This window comes from Simochromis diagramma, unplaced genomic scaffold, assembly GCF_900408965.1.
Source record: "Simochromis diagramma unplaced genomic scaffold, fSimDia1.1 OVJJ01000501.1, whole genome shotgun sequence".
Taxonomy (NCBI): Eukaryota; Metazoa; Chordata; class Actinopteri; order Cichliformes; family Cichlidae; genus Simochromis; species Simochromis diagramma.
In genome coordinates this window covers 1048640-1067746 of record NW_024387320.1, presented here as the reverse complement: position 1 = coordinate 1067746, position 19107 = coordinate 1048640, and the positions used below count along the sequence as shown (strand labels likewise).

Below are 19107 nucleotides of genomic sequence, written 5' to 3'. Positions count from 1 at the left end.
GAATCACCGTCATATGACCACTTGAATAATTTCCCACTCCAGTCATCCTGGCTGTTTTTGGACTCTCTGCTATTCTTCTGAAATATTTCCGAGTTCAGTCACGTGCTGCATGGCACTCAGATGCACTCCAAAAATCAACCAAGCTATGTGTGATACCAAAGCTTTTACTTTTTTCCCCTCTAGAGGCAAACACTCCATTAACCTCTATCCATTTTTTTTTTTAAGTGCATTGGCACTTTTTACCCAAATAGTGCAGAATGCACTTCCTAGCAAGGATGCAAGTTTTACATCCAATGCACATTCACTTAAAGCTATCCTATACCTTCTAGAAAGTGCATACACGAAGCTTTCACTTAAAGAAAGACAGCATATTTAGAGTTACCTCTAAAATATTAAAAGCTAGAGATGACAAAACACGATGGCATGTGCAGGGAAACAAAATAAATAAATAAATATTTTGTGGCATGTGAAAGCTGCCCAGTGTTCATAATGAAAGCAGGATTAGTTTACTCATTAATGCATGAAGAATTCTAATCACCCCTAAAATGTAAGCAGCTACCACTGACTGTGAACAAACTGCAAGTTGTTAAAGCCAGGCAGCCCTTATGTGCACACATCTAATAAGCAAACCGCGATCACTCCTCGCGCCGCGGCTCACATCCTGATTGCTCTGAGCTGGATCTTGTTATAGATATCAGCGCTTCCCACTAAGCTACAAGTGGGTTGTGCCGTGTCCTTGCACTCGCCAGTAATTGCTTTGGTAATTTTAGTTTAGTTCAGTGTTGGGGTAATTAAAACAAATTGAGGAGATAGTATAGACAGAGATCTCTTGTGGCTCCTTGCTCGGAGTGTGGAGAAGTTTAGTGAGGTCATATGTTGCGATGTTTTCAATTAAGCACCTCTGTACTAATGAGGGTTTATTAAGGAGCTTGAATATTTATGCAAAACAAGGCTGCTAAGTAGCCGAAACATCTATATTTGATCAAATGCTGGCGTATTGAACTCCACAAGTTCATTTTTTCCCTCTTATTTTTACCTGAACTGATCACAAAGACAAAAGCCTTCTGATGTCAAATTAGATAAGGTGACCAAAAGTGTTTATTTTGTTTATATTTATATCATGTAAAAAATTATACAACGTGTTTGAAAAAATAACTAATACTTTCTACATATTGTGACTGTTGCAATTAGTTTGAGTAAATTACATTTTTCCATGAGCAATATTAAAAAGCAAAAACAACAAAAAACAACAACAAAAAAACCACCAAGGAACTGATGTCACATCATTGAATCTGACTGTGTCAGAAAAAGAGAATCTCTTCATTTAGTTTTACTCCACAACAACTCACATGTCCTAAAGTCAGCCCTGCTGACTCTCCATGATAGCAGCTTGTGGAAAGGGCGGGAAAACATCAGATGACCGCCAATCAGGAAGTTCAAACGCAGCCCTGCTGGAACTGTGTATCAGGAATTTACAGAAACAGCTGATGGGGTGCCGTTGCACATCAAGATGGCTGCTGAGCTGTTCCCAGCAGGTGGAGACACAGCAGGTTTAGCATCACGAGGACTACCACCAACACAATGAGAACCTTCTGCAACCACAGGGTGTTGTCCAGCTTCTGCTCCAGCCGTGAGGTGCAGGCTGTGACTCGCATTAGCTGGTGAGACAAAAACTGGTTGAATGACCTCGTTTATGCTTCTAAAGTGTTTTTCAAACAGGTCGTGGAAACATGTGTGCAGGGAAAACAGGAACAGCTAACTGTTACGGTAAGAACCTCTCTTTGCTGACAGAAAAATTTTAGAAAATGAAGTCAGCATGTTCTCCATGTGTCTGCGTGGGGATTCCAACTTCCTCCCATAGTCCAAGAGCATGCATGTTAAGGGGTGATTCTAAATTTGCTGTAGGTATGAATGTAGCATGAATAGTTGTCTGTCTCTCTGTGTTAGTCATTTGTGTGATGAACTGGAGACCTGTACTGGATTTACCCAACTTTTCACCCTACTCCAGTCTGAGCTGAACTGAATAAATGGATGGATGGATGAGTGTCTGTTGCTTAAGTGGTGTACACACAGGTAGACATGTGGCAACCAAAGACCAAGAAATGCCAACAAAATACGGGCACTGTTAGCAAACTAACAGTTAACTGTTCCCACGTTAAACTTGTAAGATACTGTTGATTGCCATGTGACAGGGATGTATATTCATTAGATGGTTACCAATGGAGCCAGAGTCTGAAAAGTCTAAAAACTGACCAAGATTTCTGTATTTATTTATTTTTTACACCAAAACTCACCGCTATATTTAACTCCTGCTGCTCGATTGGCATTGTCTCCATTGGGTTGTCCTTAAAAGGTTTAATTGCTGGTTTAGCACTCTCCAGAACATGACAGCGCAATCTGTAGGAAAGACAATCTAATTAGCGTAGGATATCAGGAGGATGCAATCATTGGTCCACAGGAGTACTGTGTGGCAGAAACATAGTCCATCTTCATTTATTTCCATCATTTTAGACTTCAGTTAGCAGCTGTAATCCTTGTTCTGTGCTATACCCTTTTTGAGCTCGGCACAGTAGCACACAAACTAGTTTTCAACTTAACTGGCCCTACAGCTCAAAGCTGATATCCAGCTGCAGTGTAAGTAGGTGGAGTTCCACGTCCACCACCTTTGGGATAGGATCCACTTTAGGGAAGCAGCTGAATGATATTGAGGCTGTTACATTAGCAAACTGGCAAGTGAAACAGCTGGTAGTGAAAATGAGACAGGAAGGGCTGGGACTAGCAGGTTAGTTGTGAATTAACTAGAAAAAAATAAGTCAGACAAGGATTTCTTCTTTCTCTCAGCGAATTAAACGAGCACAGAATCCAAATTAAGCTGCCAAATATACTTGGGAGGCATGCCAAAGTAAACGCTTGGCATTACATGTGGCCAACACGTCACTGCAGACCTGTGTTCCATGATTTTGGTTTTTGGTACTTCTTTCCAGAACTGTGAAAGATCTTGTGATCCAGCATTTTCCATCTCTGCAGCCATAATCAGAAACCTGTCCTGTGGAGAGGCCTGAGAACCTGCACAAAATCAGGCAGAGAAAAACAAAAAAAAACAAAAACATTAACGTAAGCACAACTCACCGAGACAGCTTTTGAATCTGAATAATTCGATTTTTGTTTCAGAAAATGCAAAAAAATAATTTAAATTGCTCTTAAAATCAACAACAAAACTAGTGCAGCTGACTGATTTGGTTCAGACACAGAAACAGAAGGACTATGTTCACAGAAGCCAGTGTTAGATGTGACAGTTTTGGGGAGAAGAAAAAACCCCCCCCACCACAGCATAAAAGCTAGGAAAAAAAGTAACCCAAAATAAGCTGCACTGGTTCCTCTGAGCGAGCTATGTTCAGCACATCATAACCTACAGCTGACATTTCGGTGCTTGAAGGGCACAAGCTGTTTCAACTCACGCAGCACTGTCAGTTGTCTGATGGTTTGTTTTGTAGAGATGATTCATTTATCAGTCTTGAAATATGCATGTCAGGCAGGAGAAAGTGGCTGCCTGCACTTTAGGAAGGTAATACACTGAACCTCTTGATTATTCTGAGGTTCAGCATTTAGAAACATCTGCTGTGAGAAGAGTGCAGAGCTTAAGTGCAATACCTCCATGTAGTGACACAACTATGTCTACTGAAGCTCCTGGCTCACAGCAGCTGCTGCTCGGCTTCACTCTATACTTGTCGGGCGCCGTGGTCCGCACCTGTGAAGACATTAGAGGAACATTTAACAATGCTTTTTTTTCCTGTCTCCTCCATTTATTGAATACATAAATGCAATAGTTAGTCTGTGAACTGTGAGATCAAAGGGAACTGGTGCACGAATTAACTGTAGCAAGTGCCACATGCTTTCAGACTCACCTTAAAGGCCACCTGATTTTTGACCACATTGTTCAGGATAATTAAGCTTTTCTTTTCAGTCTCTCCAGAACCAAAGCTGAGCTCCTCTGCGGGGCTGAACAGAGAGATAAAGAGCAAAAAAACCTCAGTGTGTAGCAGGAACTACATTAGACTGCTACATAGGTGGAAACCTGAGACACAATTTTATTCTTTTTTATTAAAAATGTAGCCAAATGTTTTGACAATGGAAACCTCTAACAAATTACTTTTTCCAGGATTTTATTTAACTGAATGAAGAATCTGCTTCTTTAATTCACTGTAATTAATTGTTAACAATTTTATCATTGAATTAAAAGAGGAAACATAATAACAGAACACTGTGGTATTGAACGAGCATGGTACATCTAAATCAACCTTTACTTGTTTACTGTCCTCTTTAGCCAACCTAAACAAGTTATGTTACCGGCGCTCTGCTACAGCCCTTTTGAAAGTTTTATGACTTGTTCAACAAGCTTAGCTGCAGGGCAAAATCCGGCTGTTTTCTAAGTTATAAGGAGGAGACTTCATCATGGGTTGTTTTTCCAAAGTCTGTTGTGTACCAGAATATCAAGAACACTGATGTTACTGCTACAGGAAAATATATTTAAAATAAAGCAATCTAACTTAGTATCCGGAATCAAGCTGTCCATCTTACTAGAGGGAGACCTCCTGATATTATGACTTGGATTAAAAAAATATGAAATAAAATGAATCCCTTCTAGCATTTGATTTAGAGAGATTTGTATAATGTTGCAAAGGAAGGAACGAGCCATAGGAAACCTGTAAGGGGTCACGTATGCTTTGCTTGTCGTTAGCTCACACAGTCTAACTTGGTGATATATATACATGCAGCATGCGATTTGATGAATTTGGCCTTGGTGCACATTGCATACTTATTACAGCGGGATCATATTATCTGCTATGCATGTATAAAGCTTCTCAATGATGCAGCTTGGCTGTTTTATGAACTAAGACCGCTAAGAACAAAGATTTTTTTCCCTTTTTTTTCCTTTTCCATGTCCCTTATGGCAGGGAAAAAGGAAAAAAGAAAGAGAAAAAAAAAAAAAAGAGTAAAGCATGCTTGATCTCAAAGTGAGTCTTTGGGCTCTGCAAACCTCTGGCAAACACAAGATCAAAGACCCCTACTCTCTCCTAAAGCCCCCAGTCTCGAATGAAGGCTAACACAACTCCCAAACATAATTGCATTTAAGGCTCATTTTAATCTGTTTATCAGTATAATTCACAGCCCAGAGCTGTCAAAATCCTCACATCAAAGCTTTAGCTTTGTAAACACAGAAATCAACAGACATTATTCATGAAAATGAAGAGTACATGAAGAGTACACATTATATACGCAAAATATTTACCCACGAAACAACCAGATCATTATGGGATTGTTGTACTCCATACTGAAATGCATATCTTCTGAACTCAGCAATCTATTTGCAATTTAATGAAGGTTCAATTAAAATATATGTTCTGTTTGACAATGTGTAGGAGGGGGACTAGCACACCTTTCTTGAAGATAATTGATCATTAGCCAGTGTTTCTTACTAATTAGCATAACACCAATTCATCTCTAGTCAATGAGCAATTGACTGTCAGCATCCTTAATTCCTGCCTCTGTTTGAACAGATCAGTTGAGCTAGAAAGGTACAAAACATCAATAATGACTTCAGATGCAGTTAATCTTTTTGCATATGGCTCTTCAAGACATAGACGTGTGAGTCAACTGGTTATACCTAGTTACACGTATATTACAGCAAATCCTCCTTGATGTAAGGGTCCTGAACAAGCTTTGGCATGTCTTACCCAAAAGGAATTGGCAGAAATATTGGAAACATGGGACAGACTCATAGATGAACCCATGGAAACTGTGTTAAACATCAAACCAGTTACCTTTTGGTGACCAGATAACACTTCTGGCTTTAGGTCTCCCAAACACAATAGAGTTGTCATTGCAGAACAAAGAAGCTGGCTGGTCTGTGTATTCAACCCAGGTCCACATCAGCTAGACTGATGCATTCACAGTCAACCTTTGCTGTTTGCAGTTAAAACTGATTCTGGCATGTTTGCCCGGTTAGTGCAGTTTTTTTTTCAGGCTGCAGGGAAGAAGGCCAAGCAAATTCTGAAGCAGCTTAAACAACTAGGCTGGGTGCACCTGCAGAGAAGCAGAGTATGCTAGGTGCAGATCAGACCCCAAGAATGTTTTAGGTGTTTGTTTAGGGTGAGGTTCATTTCTAAAGCTAGTATATTTTTAGTTTAGCTTGTGTGAAACTGCAATTGAACCGTGGTCCAGAGTAAACAAATAGAATTAATATTGGTCCATATTGGTATACTCTGGTGTGGTGTGGAGTTTGTGATAGCAGAGGTGGGAATTTAGCATGATTTACAAAATTACAAAAAATATATCTAGTATTAACAAAGGGAAGGAATCTGCAAAAGCAATATATGTATATGTATATATAGTCCTGATCAAGTTTAAGACCACTTGAAAAATGACAAAAAATGCTATTTTGCATGGTTGGATCTGAACAAGGTTCCAAGTAGAGCTTCAACATGCAACCAGAAGAAATAGGAGTGAGACAAAACATTTTTTGAGCATCCAATTTATTGAAAACAACACTTAGCTTTAGGACCACATGCCTTTAAAAGGCCAAATCTGTGCAAAAATGTGGATTCATTGTCATTTTCTGTTGGGTAGTCACACTGTCATGACGTTCTGATGGCAAAAGCAAAAACACGTTCCCTTTTTGAACAGGTCGGGCTGCTGAACTGCATAAGCAGGGTCTCTCGCAGTGCGCCACCGCTGCTGAGGTGGGACGCAGTAAAACAGTCATTTGGAATTTCTTTAATGATCCTGAGGGTTATGGAACAAAAAAGTCAGGAAGACCCCAAAAAATTTCACTAGGACTGAGCCGGAGGACCCAATTGGCAATAATTTACCTTGATGGTCCTGATGGCTTCCAACGTTACTGATCAGCAGTTACTGATCAGCAGATCCCACCTGAGATTTTTTCTGCGTGCCACAGTGGAGGGGGCGCCATAATGGATAGAGCTTCAGGAGGTGCAGGGGCGTCAAACGGCCGCTGGCTATGCACAGATTTTGCAGAGAGCATCCCTCATGACTGAGGGCCCTCATCTGTGTGGTAACAACTGGGTTTTTCAACAGGACAACACTGTTGTTGCATGTTGAAGCACTACTTGGAACCTTGTTAAGATCCAACCATGCAAAACATGATTTCTTGCCATTTTTCAAGTGGTCTTAAACTTTTGATCGGGACTGTATTTATGCAGAAATGTTAACCATGGAAACAGGAATGCCTAATAGCACATGAATGTGGGGATGCTCCATTGCTAGACAGTATGCTACTCAGTGAAATTTAGTAGTTCATTAAGTCCATTTAAAAGTAGCTGATAGTGGAATTCCCATAGTCGTAACCCCCTCCAAGACATAATACCAATAATTATGGTATTATTCATCAAAAGAAGAGAAAAAAGGAAGCGCTGCAGGGCTCTAAAGGCCTGTCTGACAGGTGATCTTCATTAGGGCACCAAAGAAAGGAGGAGCTGCTGAGGCACATCATTTTTTAATAAAAATATTAGAACAAATTTATTCTAGATCCAGGATATGTACTGTGTCCACCAAAAAACTGTTTAAACACCATGAAACAGTTTCAACCTATTAACAGCAAAGACCTGGAGGACATCTTAGGTCAACTGAACTCCTCCTCCTGCTGTTTAGATGTCCTGCCAACAAGTTTTTTCAAAAAGGTCTCAAAGACTTTAGAGTCAGACCTGTTACAGATCGTCAACTTTTCTTTATTATCAGGTGTGTTTCCAGAATCACTAAAAACTGCTGTAATCAAACCTATACTGAAAAAGGACAATCTTGACAAGACACAAATGAACAACTACAGGCCAATCTCAAATCTCCCGTTTTTAAGTAAGATCATTGAAAAAGCAGTTTCTCAACAGCTCAGTTACTTCTTAAAACAGAATAATTGCTACGATGCCTTCCAGTCAGGTTTTAGACAGAACCACAGCACTGAAACCGCTCTGACCAAAGTGTTTAATGACATATGTCTGAATACAGACAGTGGAAAAATGTCAGTCCTAGTTTTACTGGATCTCAGTGCAGCATTTGATACAGTTGACCACAACATATTACTCAAACGACTGGAGAACTGGACAGGTCTTTCAGGAACTGTACTAAACTGGTTCAAAACATACTTAGAAAACAGGAAATACTTTGTATCAATAGGTAACTTCACATCTGAGCAGACAAGTATCACATGTGGAGTTCCCCAAGGTTCCATCTTGGGACCCCTTCTGTTTAACATCTACATGCTCCCACTGGCACAGATTATAAACAACAACAAAATAAACTATCACAGCTATGCAGATGACACACAAATATATATCACAATGTCACCAGGAGACCGAGGCCCTGTACAGGCTCTTGGTAAATGCATTGAGGAAATCAATGACTGGTTGTGCCACAATTTTCTCCAGCTAAACAAAAACAAAACTGAGGTAATAGTCTTTGGCGCCAAAGAAAAACGATTACAGGTCACCAGAGAACTTCAATCTATACATCTAAAAACCACAAACCAGGCGAGAAATTTGGGTGTAGTGATGGATGCAGACCTAAACTTAGAAAAACACATTAAGACAATAACAAAGTCAGCTTACTATCACCTCAAGAATATATCAAGGATAAAAGATCTGATGTCTCAACAGGACCTGGAAAAACTAGTCCATGCATTCATCTTTAGTAGGCTTGATTACTGTAACAGCATCTTTACAGGTCTACCTAAAAAATCAGTCAGACAACTACAGCTCATTCAGAACTCTGCTGCTCGAGTCCTCACTAAGACCAAAAAAGTGGACCACATCAGTCCAGCTCTGAGGTCCTTACACTGGCTGCCTGTCCGTCAGAGGATAGACTTTAAAGTTCTGATGCTGGCCTATAAAGCTCTGAATGGTTCAGGACCAAAATACATCAATGACCTCCTGACCCAGTATGAACCATCCAGATCCCTCAGGTCATCTGGATCTGGTCTTTTATCAGTTCCCAGAGTCAGAACCAGACACGGAGAAGCTGCATTCAGCTTTTATGCTCCTAATATCTGGAACAAACTCCCAGAAAGCCTCAGATCAGCTGAAACACTCAGTTTATTTAAATCCAGGTTGAAGACTCACCTGTTCTCAGCTGCATTTGAATAAAGCACCAAATCCACACTTTAAGCTTAAATTTCAAAACTTACATTTAACTACTGATTTTATCTACTGTTCTGATTTTATCTGTTTTGATTTTATATACTGTTGTTTGTTTGTTTGTTTGTTAATTAGTTAGTTAGTTTATTTGCTTGTTTTAATCAATTTTAAATCATGCTTTTTATTTGTTCTTGTTTCTAATGTCTCTGTAAAGCACTTTGAATCACCTTGTTGTTGAATTGTGCTATACAAATAAACTTGCCTTGCCTTGCCTATATAAGGATAGAAAACCGTCAAAACTCTAAATCTTCATCATTTAGTACTATGTTAGATTTTTCCCATGAGCTTTGTGTGATACATTCAGTAAATGTAAACACATAAAAAGCATTACAGTGCTGCATGACCCGATGGCTGTTCCCTGAATATGATCTCGCCATGTAGTCCACAACACTGATGATGCAGAGTGACATTCAAAAAGCTTTCCAACCCATCAGTTACTTGTCAGTCTGCAAAACTTCATGGTTACTCCCTTAAGGTGTGTTTGCAAAAAGCTAGTTTGAACATGAAATGATCTACAACTAAATGGCTGCAATTGTTCTGTCATTACTATTACACTGCTCAGCAAGCACTTTGCTACTGGGATTCTGTTACCTGTATTTTAACGAATTTTATTTGGTGATTCCTAATCTGAAAGCAGGTGCTATATTGCCACTGAAAATACACTTTCCACATGTTCATATCGACTTTTTTTCTACCAAATTTGGCTTTGAGCGTGTGAAAACATTTTGAACAAACAATATCATGCAAACCTGAATACAAGCATGATGGGTGACTTCTGTTGGTTCTTCGCAAAGAGAGATGGGCGTGTAGTATAAGCGCAAAAGCCAAGTGGCTGCTCATAAGGGGTCGTCTTGTTGGGGTTTTATCTCACATGTTGTATGGTCTTGAACAGTGTAGTATTAGAATACAAAGGGAAAAAACAGCAGATGTCGCCTGCCTGTGACAAAGTTATGGGAACTCTTAAATGGTAAATGGCCTGCATTTGTATAACGCTTTTCTAGTCCCTAAGGACCCCAAAGCGCTTTACACTACATTCAGTCATTCACCGATTCACACACACATTCACACACTGGCGATGGCAAGCTACATTGTAGCCACAGCTGCCCTGGGGCGCACTGACAGAGGCGAGGCTGCCGGACACTGGCGCCACCGGGCCCTCTGACCACCACCACCTTAAATTTAGGTGTCCAAACTAATGCAATCTTGATGAGCTATAACCTACCTAACATCTAACAGAGAACCTTTGAAGGTGGTCAGCGGCTTCCTGGCACCTTTGGTCCTGGCGCTTGCATCTCCTTTATCGTTGTCCTCTGACCTCAAACTTTGTTCCAGAAAATTTACCTGAAAGAACAAAAAGCATTTGATTAGAGAGACACACAATTTTTGTCATGTAACCATTATCTGTTTTTTTCCCCTAAAAATGAAATGTGTGACCTTTGGCATTCATGCAGAGAAAGCCGTCATTGGATTCATGTACTGGCATTGATGAATAGTTTTTTTGAAATGCTCAGATAACGCAACTTAATATAATTTTGCATGGGAAATTCCTATGATGATCCCTGACCGTTGTTCCACTTAGCCTCCAGAGGGAACACACAACCACAATTAGCATGTCCATGAAGATGAGGAACCAAAAGTGATCCACAAACTTGTGACTTCTGACAAAACAAAACAAACGAAAGTAACTGAGGAGTCACAAGATGACTCATATACAGCTCATAACGTCAGCAAATTGCTTAAACTTCAACCCAAATTATTCACACAAATCTCAAGACCACACACCAGCTGACAGGATAGACGTTTCAAAATGGTTGCATAAATGGTAGTTATTTTAAAGTAGGTCAGTTCGGGAAATGGATGCTTCATGGTGTGTAAAACAGTTTGTGCAGCAAGCACAGCAGGTGAGGAATCGAGGGGGGAAAAGGGGCAAAAGTGAGCAGACTCTACACGTGACAGTATTTTCTGTGACTCAGAGAGGAAGGGAGCTTAATTTCATGGCTGACCATCATGCAACCGCCAGAATGAAGACATCAACTGCTGATGAAATGTCTCAATTTATTTATCCATTTAAAGAGCAAGCTTAACAAAATGAAATGCGAGTAGAAAAATGTAAAACATAATCAAGTTTGAATTAAAAAGTGAAATGTTTTACTGTCTCATACAGATAGTGTTTAACAGTTATTTTAGTGATAATATCATTGCCATTATTTCTACTAGATCCATACTCCTCATACAAAATGTCATTACTTGTTAAAAAGAAACAAAAGGTAATTAATTTTGAAAATTACATTTAAAAGGAATACACTGCCATAGCTGGGTACAAGGAATTAAACTAAAATTACAGAAATATGTGATTTCTACACATTTTGTAAGGCACAGAAGGGACTGACAAATATAATAAAGTAAGAGCTGATCGGAGTGTTTTTTGGTGAAACAGTTCATATCAAGGCACAAAATAAGATTCTCTGTGTGATTAGCAATGCTAAATAACAAACTTAAAAAGAGATAGTGTTAGAGGACAAGACACAGACGGCTTTTGTGAAAAGCTGCCTCAAAGGCAGGCAGGATTAAAGATTTAGTGCTATGGGTTAATAAGTTGGTCTACTGTAATATAACAGTAATTACCTTGGCAGTTTTTTAAACTGAGAAGATACAAATAATGTGAAACTGCTAATGATCAGCAGTGAGTGTGCTACGCTTTCTCCACAGCTAATTAAACTGTGAAATGATTGTCCCACTTGGTTCGGCGTTTACAGGACATAGTGCAAATGATAAGCTTCTCATTATTAAGCTGACATGCCTTGATAACAAGGTCAGAAATGTTATGCTTTCAAACGGAGGGTCAAATCGAAATGTAAGGTCCAGGACAGGTCAAGGGATGAACATGTCCAGGGGTGGTGATGACATCAGGAGACTGTGAGGGAGGCGCACTCACAATAATTCGACCCACGTGAGTACACCTGCCTTTCCAGCCTGCAGAAATCTTCCGGACATTGAGCTCCTTGTGTAGGCGAAATCCTACACTTCCTTACCACATCCAGCCCTTGTTTCAAAACAGAAAGAAACTCAATTAGCTTTCTGAGGCCAAAAAGTTGTGCTAGTGATTACGGGTATCCAGAAGAATGCAGGTTGAGGTGCATGGTGCTGATGGAGGAACAGTCTTGTATAGTGACACAAGATGGTTGAGGAGCAGAAACGTCTGCACAAGCACTGAGGAATGCGCTCAGACGGGCTTGAAATTCCAAGAGCTTCCAACTGTAAAAACACAGTGATTCACTCATAGTATGGACTACCAGAAATCAGGTGTAGCAGAATTGAAAACATGATGAACCCTACTGAGCAACCTGCTGATGCACAAGCTCTCATCTTAACATTGTCCACTTCTGATCCCATTCAAGTGCTTTGCTTTTATTCTATTGTGCTTCCTTTATCTACCCAATTTGGTCTTTTTCCAACAGGATAATAAAGCAACACAAAAATAAGTGCTAAGTGGTTATTATGCAGGTGCTGTGGATAATATGCAAACCTTGAATAAAGATGCCCGAGGCTCAAAAGGGAGCGATGGTGAATAACGTTTGCAGACTTAATTTCTAATGGGTATGCAACCTTAGGCGAGTGTCAAAATTATGCTTAATAACAGCTTACATGAATTTTTAATTACCATTACAACAAATTACCTGTCAAAGTGGAACCACTACTCTCTCACCCTGAATATTCACAACACCTAAGAAGCCATATTCAGATATTTCCTCCGTGTGTGTAAAGTGTCATCTCAGAGTGATTGTGTAACTTTACTTTGTCAGGCAAGCCTCAAAAATATCTTCAACTTTTCCACAGAGCTGACGCAAATGTTTTGATATGAAACCGGCCACCTCAGAGGCCTGCAGTACAATACCAACATTTGGGAAATAACATTACGCAATTCATGGGATCTGTGCACGTTTTGATGATGTTACGTGGGGCAGGTTTAGGCATCTCTAAGCAAAACAAAGGCTGAGAGTTTGAGGTGATCTCACTTGTTACACTAAGGACATTAAAAAGCATCAAACTTGTGACTGGAAATGACTGTCTGATGTGCATATCCCAGCTCTGAAAATCTAAACCAGTGTGGTATTTATTAAAACACACTAATACAATGTAAGTGCAACTTTCTTTAACAGGCGCTTTCAGATAATGAGTATATGCTAAAGTAATCCCTTTGATAACATCCCATCTTCTTCCAGCCAGGCACTTTTTGCATGCTGCTCACTTGAAAATAAGCAAGGTTGACTTGGAAGGGTGGACTTAACACTCATTTGCAAAAGGTGCTGTACAAGAGGGAGAGGGAGGTGATGAGGGCTCCAACACATTCAGTCTTTGAGGCATCTCAGCGATGGTGCTCCATCCTGCCAGGGAGAAGGAATCCAGCTCCAGCATGGAGTGGCTTAAGCAACAAACTCAACAATCTTTTAGTTCCTTGTGTGGTTGACAAAGACTGCTGAGTTTGAGTTTGAGTGGTCCATCTGTGATGCAAGAGCTTTGGATATGCCTGCTGCCAATTACATTACAAGTCACCTTCACAGAGGCAATAGGTAGCAGCTCAATGTTTACAAAAATCAGAACCATTACCTGCTGGAAAGGAACCCAATTACATGTTGTTACCTTGTGTGCAGTTTAAAGAAACTGAGTGAAAGAAGGCACAGGATGAAATAATCAGTGACCAAACCTCACCTAATCTCCCTAGAAGCAGAATGCTTCACTACCCAAATCTAAAAAATGTTCAGAACTCAGTCTCAGCTGACATCGCGTACGTATTATTGTAGGGGCTATCTTACAATATAAAGCACCTTGAGGCGACTGTTGTTGGGATTTGGCACTGTAAATAAAATTCAATTGAATTGAACTTGAGAGCAGCTACTCTAATAACAACAGAAACACTAATCCTGCCAATTATATTAGCATCAGCATTAAAGATCACATTTATTTATAGGCAATCAGATGCGATCAAACTAACTACACATATACTAAGTGTTGAGTGCCAAAGTACAGACTTGCACAACACCCAGGGAGCAGTTTTACTTTATACTGTTGTGTAATTAAATTGTGTACAAAGTTGAAATTATTTTTATCCACTATTTTTTTTCCTTTGTTAAAAAAAGTATATTAATAACTAAAATGGAAAGAAAATGTACCTTTTTGGGCTTTACTACAACATCTGAAGTGAAGCTGGACTCAAGGGCATCTTTAACATCCAAGTCACCTTCTTTGCTCTCCCTGTCATCATCACTAACAATGGGCCCGTTGTCACAGATGGGTGTTTGGAAGTCATCGTCAGGAAGAGGTGGGTAACTATACTTGAAGGAATCCTAGAACATAGCCAAATAGGTTAGGTCACCACATGCATGGTTATTAAAGAGTAACACTTTTTCTAACAGATTAATCAGTAAATATGATTTTGGTTATGTAAACAAAGAAGCAAAGTAACTAAACTTGTGTTTAATATTTTAAAAAAGTTAGATTTCTTCATCACTGGCAAGAAAACTAATGCAGATACTGAAGGGGAAAAAAACAACATTTAACCCAGCGTTGACCTTAACGCTTCACACTGCATTTGAATCCTAATCTTCTACATCATGGTCCACTTAACATGTTCCACTGTTACTTTCTAATAGGTCTTTTTAGATTCTATACAAAATGATAGCATTCACCTGATCTGCTCTGAAAAGGACTTGTGACTCATGAAGTTTCCCATCACATGTTAGATTTTCTAAAGCCTAAAATCAGAGCCCAGAGGGGGTAGAAGACTCTAATTCCCTCTCAGACGACTTGAATTACAACCTGCTGAAAGATTATTATGGATTTTCTTTTGCTAAATCACACCCAAACCATGTGGCCTACCCCAGTTTTTAATATTTATCACACTATAATCCCACTGGAGTATTGACCATTCCATTGCTAATGCATCTTTTGTTAAACTAATTAACGCATAATTTAAAACCATTTTAAAAAGCCATAACATACCGTTCCACCCATGTGAGGTGGCAAGTACTCGGGGCCTATGTATGTCTGGACCTCAGATTTGGATGCAAACCTAAGTTTGCTGATTGCCTCTGGACCCAACCACGACTTCACAATCTTCCACGCAGCTGTAGCAGACACAAATGTTTTATTGTTGAGACGTCAGAATCGTAAAAACTAGTAAGGACTGCTTGAAATTTGGAAGCCACAGTCTTACCATTCAGAATCCAAGGCATATCCACTATTATCATTTTGGCTGAAATGATTAAAAAAAAAAAAAAAAGGAACAAGTTAGTAAGAATAATGTTTCAAAAGATCCAGATGACTTACATGACTTTTGTAACTTACATAAAAACTTTGGATAATATACTTTGAAGCAATTAATGATGTACTTCACAAACTCCATGTCCTGAAACACAAAGTGGAAAGAAAGAAATTTGTGATTAATACCACACAAAAGGCTTAAAAAATAAAATATGCATCAACAAACCCCTTTTGCTGGGGAAATTTTTTTTCCCTCTCTTAACAGCCTCTACATCTGAAGCGACCCACTTAATATTATATGGAAATTCATTGCATGCTCCCCTTCTGAGTGATCCCCTGCTCAGCCTCTGTCAACCATTGTCAGAGAAAGTCTTAAGCACGTTTTTTCTCCATTTCTGAACGGCAATATTTTTTTTCACAAAAATTGAATCTTTTCCATCTTGCTTTTTTATGCCATTTTGCCATTACTTAATGGTAACACACAGATTTAACCCTCAACTTTTATCATTACACAATGCCTTAATTACACAATCCTGCTAAAATCAAGTTACGTAAAAAGAGCTCCCAAATGGCTCAGATTACAGTGCATTTTCTCAACATAAATAATAAAAGGACTTCTGATTAAAGCCCCTTAGACAGGCACAAATTTTAATCTCCAAGTCAAATGTTCAGTCACGCTTTAAACAATTTTAGATAAATATGAAAAATCTTAACCTCACTGTTTTATGATAATTTAAATTATCAGACAAACAGCAAATACGTCAATAGTAATAACCCCTATATCGCGGCTCAGCTTTACAATTGGCTAGAAGCCTCATTGCTATGCAGGAAATTCACTCCCAACCCATAATGAGATCATACTGGCTAGCTTTGCGCTGGCTCATACTGTGGTTCAACGGGCCTCAATAAAGCTGCTTTCCAAACTGATCATCTAATCTACTCATTTTATACAGGAGCTGCATAGCTATTTATTCTTTTTGCCTTGTTTGTGTTGGTTTATTCGTCTTTAATTGAGCAATTTTTCTAGGAGAGAGCCAAGCCAATGAAATAAACTCGCTGACAGAGCCCTCCATCAAGGAGCCAATGCCTGTGACACAGCGAGCCTAAGGATTAGATGGCCCGCTCGAGCTGACCATCAGGATTTAAAGGTTACTTTAATCTCTAACGTGTAATACCATTGAGGAGTATCAGCCCCTGCAAGTCCACAGCTCAAGAAGCAAGAAGTATGAGGAAGGTAAACAACATTGCAGTGACAGTAACAGGAAAGCAACAGACTTATACCTTAGAGGAAAAGACTGAAAACATAATGTGAGTTTTGAAGACCTGGATTAGACTAGAGCACGAACTGTAAATTATTTAAACACAAAAGACTTCCTCTTAAAAATAATTTTATGGACTTACTACATTGCTGAGGCCAGAGTCCGTCATGTCAAACACAACGGTTAGAGGCATCCCAGGTTCCTTCTTTGCATACCTCTCCAGCCAAAAGGCAATATACTTTTTCTTGTCTATGACAGTCTTTGCATCCTTGACATGCAGCTTTACCTTAAACCAGACTAAAACACAGGAAACAAATTTTAAGTTATCATATTTCTTTTGTATTTTTTTTTCTCAAATTGGGATCAAACATTTTTAGTGGGAAAGATAACGTTTCTAACAAATAAAGGCTGAGCTGAAGCATCTCTTTTAATAGAGCAAGTGCATACAGAGTTTGTTGCCCTCTTTGTCGTAGCCATGGAGGTAGACAGCCCCAGTTTCGAACATCCATCTGGGAATAGTGCTCTCATTAATGTCTGAAACACACATGAGGACACTCATTACATTGTTATCCAGCGCTCTCATTCAAAGAATAACAATATGCAACATGACATTTTAGGCAAAGGGAAGAATCTGTCTTGTATCTTTTAGACTACTGCTGCCTTTAATTTCTTTGCCTCAAGGCGCAGACAATCTTTAATTTGATTATTTTGTGTTACCCTAGTTCTTAACAAATAAAACAGCATAAAGTGTATGAAATATACTGTGCTAAATTTCTGAATCACTGCATGGTCCTTTAGAGAAGGTCACTAATTTGCCACATTTTAAGAGTATTATGAAGTCTTGCTATTAAGGTACCTAGATTGCCAAAAGTAGGTCTTTCTAAAACTTCCAAAATTGATGGAAAATAGCAAATTTTCTGTTAATGGATATAAATTCACCCCAGCCCCCCCCCCCCCCTTTTTTTTTTTAAAAAGGCGAAGTCCTTGAATACCTTGTAGACTTTACTGAAGGAAACTTTCTAAAAACAACTGTTGACAAATAGAATTTGCTATTTAAAAAACAGACAGTTACTCTGAAAAGTTCCTCACAAGAAACAGTGGGGATTGTTCTTGGGTGTGTGGAGAAACTGGCGTTTCCCAAACAATGATGTTCTGTCTGAACTAATGCCAGGGAAGCACAAAGACAAGCAGCGGTTTGTACTGCAGGCTTATAGACATCTCAAAATGGTAATGTCAATATTTTCACTTTTAGGAAGGGCTTATGATTTTTGGGGCTCAAATATAATATGCATGTAGCACTGGGAATCGAACATTTTCCTAGTATTGAAACTATAAATTGTAAGCATTAACAACAGTGAGGTTACATTGTTATACTGTGACATAATGCATATCATATTAGCACCTTACCATTTACCCCATACTCTTTTCTCCAATGAAGACTTTCATCAATCATTTTCAAGGCATCATCAACATTATAGATCCTCCATGTCAGGTAGCCCTCCACCAGACTGTCATCTGTCTGAAGCCTTTCCACGTCCCTGGGGTCATACTTCTCTGTTGAATCTGCAAACATTTACACGCAGACTGAATCACATGACAACTTCAAAATCGGTTTCAATTTCAAAGACTTAAACTTTCCCATTTAAAATTCTCATAGACCCACAATGTCCACATTGTGCCGCAAACTCAAATAAAGCCCCCAGGAGGCCATGGTGTGACGGCTTAGCCTAAAATTAGTCTAAAAACTAAACTGCTACTCGGGGCAGTAAAGAGCTAACGCTTATCTGGGCTCTGGGTATTCGGGTCAACGTTTAAGCAACAGGGCGTAAAGTAACAGTTAACTATTTAACGTACAATATCTGAATGTATGCAAGCTAGATGACAGCAACCAAAATGCATTCAAAAGCAAGATATGTTATTGTCAGCTTGCCCGCAATAATTGTGCTACCTTGGAGCAACTCATTGTTGAATCTCTGCCTTGTCTCCTCGATTTTCTTTTCAAGGTCCTGTCAAAACAGAGTTGGTTCAGGTTAGAGTCGTCTTTGGCTTTAATCGTATAGTCATTTATGACAATAAGTGATCAAAAATAAATAAATAAATAAATAACGGTTATCAGCGATACCTGCTCTCCTTCGTGTGGCTCAACTTCAGCCATGTTCAGCTGTCCACTGGTCTTTGGCAGTTCCGTGTACTGAAAGCGAGTTAGCTGACTGTTGTTTGTATGAATCAGTGCGAACTAACTGGGAAACTGACGCCCTGTCGTTGCCATGTTGGCTCTACCGGTTTAGCCACACCTCTTCGCGTGGCTGTTTGTTCGTAACCGAGGGAGTGTTGAATTGTGTCTAAGACCTGTTAAAAGCCTAACTACTCATACAACAAGTCTG

At 39.3% G+C, this 19107-nt stretch overlaps 1 protein-coding gene across 1 annotated transcript; it reads right to left on the bottom strand.

Annotated features, from left to right (window-relative positions):
* Nucleotides 1-222: 222 nt before the first annotated feature.
* Nucleotides 223-18954, bottom strand: mospd2 (motile sperm domain containing 2). Its single transcript, XM_040005541.1, has 15 exons — nt 18846-18954; nt 18672-18729; nt 18131-18286; nt 17171-17257; nt 16866-17020; nt 15549-15609; nt 15418-15456; nt 15204-15328; nt 14375-14548; nt 10426-10544; nt 3906-3999; nt 3652-3748; nt 2946-3066; nt 2295-2397; nt 223-1658 (listed from the first exon to the last, which is right to left on the bottom strand). The coding sequence occupies exons 1-15, from the start codon at nt 18876-18878 to the stop codon at nt 1506-1508; spliced, it is 1575 nt and encodes a 524-aa protein (XP_039861475.1). The 5' UTR covers nt 18879-18954; the 3' UTR covers nt 223-1505.
* Between the last annotated feature and the right edge of the window lie 153 nt (nt 18955-19107).

Coding starts and splice junctions, on each gene's coding strand:
- mospd2 (XM_040005541.1), bottom strand. CDS start 18,878: ATGGCTGAAGTTGAGCCACACGAAGGAGAGCAG. Junction 18,287..18,671: donor CAACAATGAGTTGCTCCAAG/GTAGCACAATTA, acceptor AAATGTTTGCAG/ATTCAACAGAGAAGTATGAC. Junction 14,549..15,203: donor CACCTCACATGGGTGGAACG/GTATGTTATGGC, acceptor GCTATGTTCTAG/GATTCCTTCAAGTATAGTTA.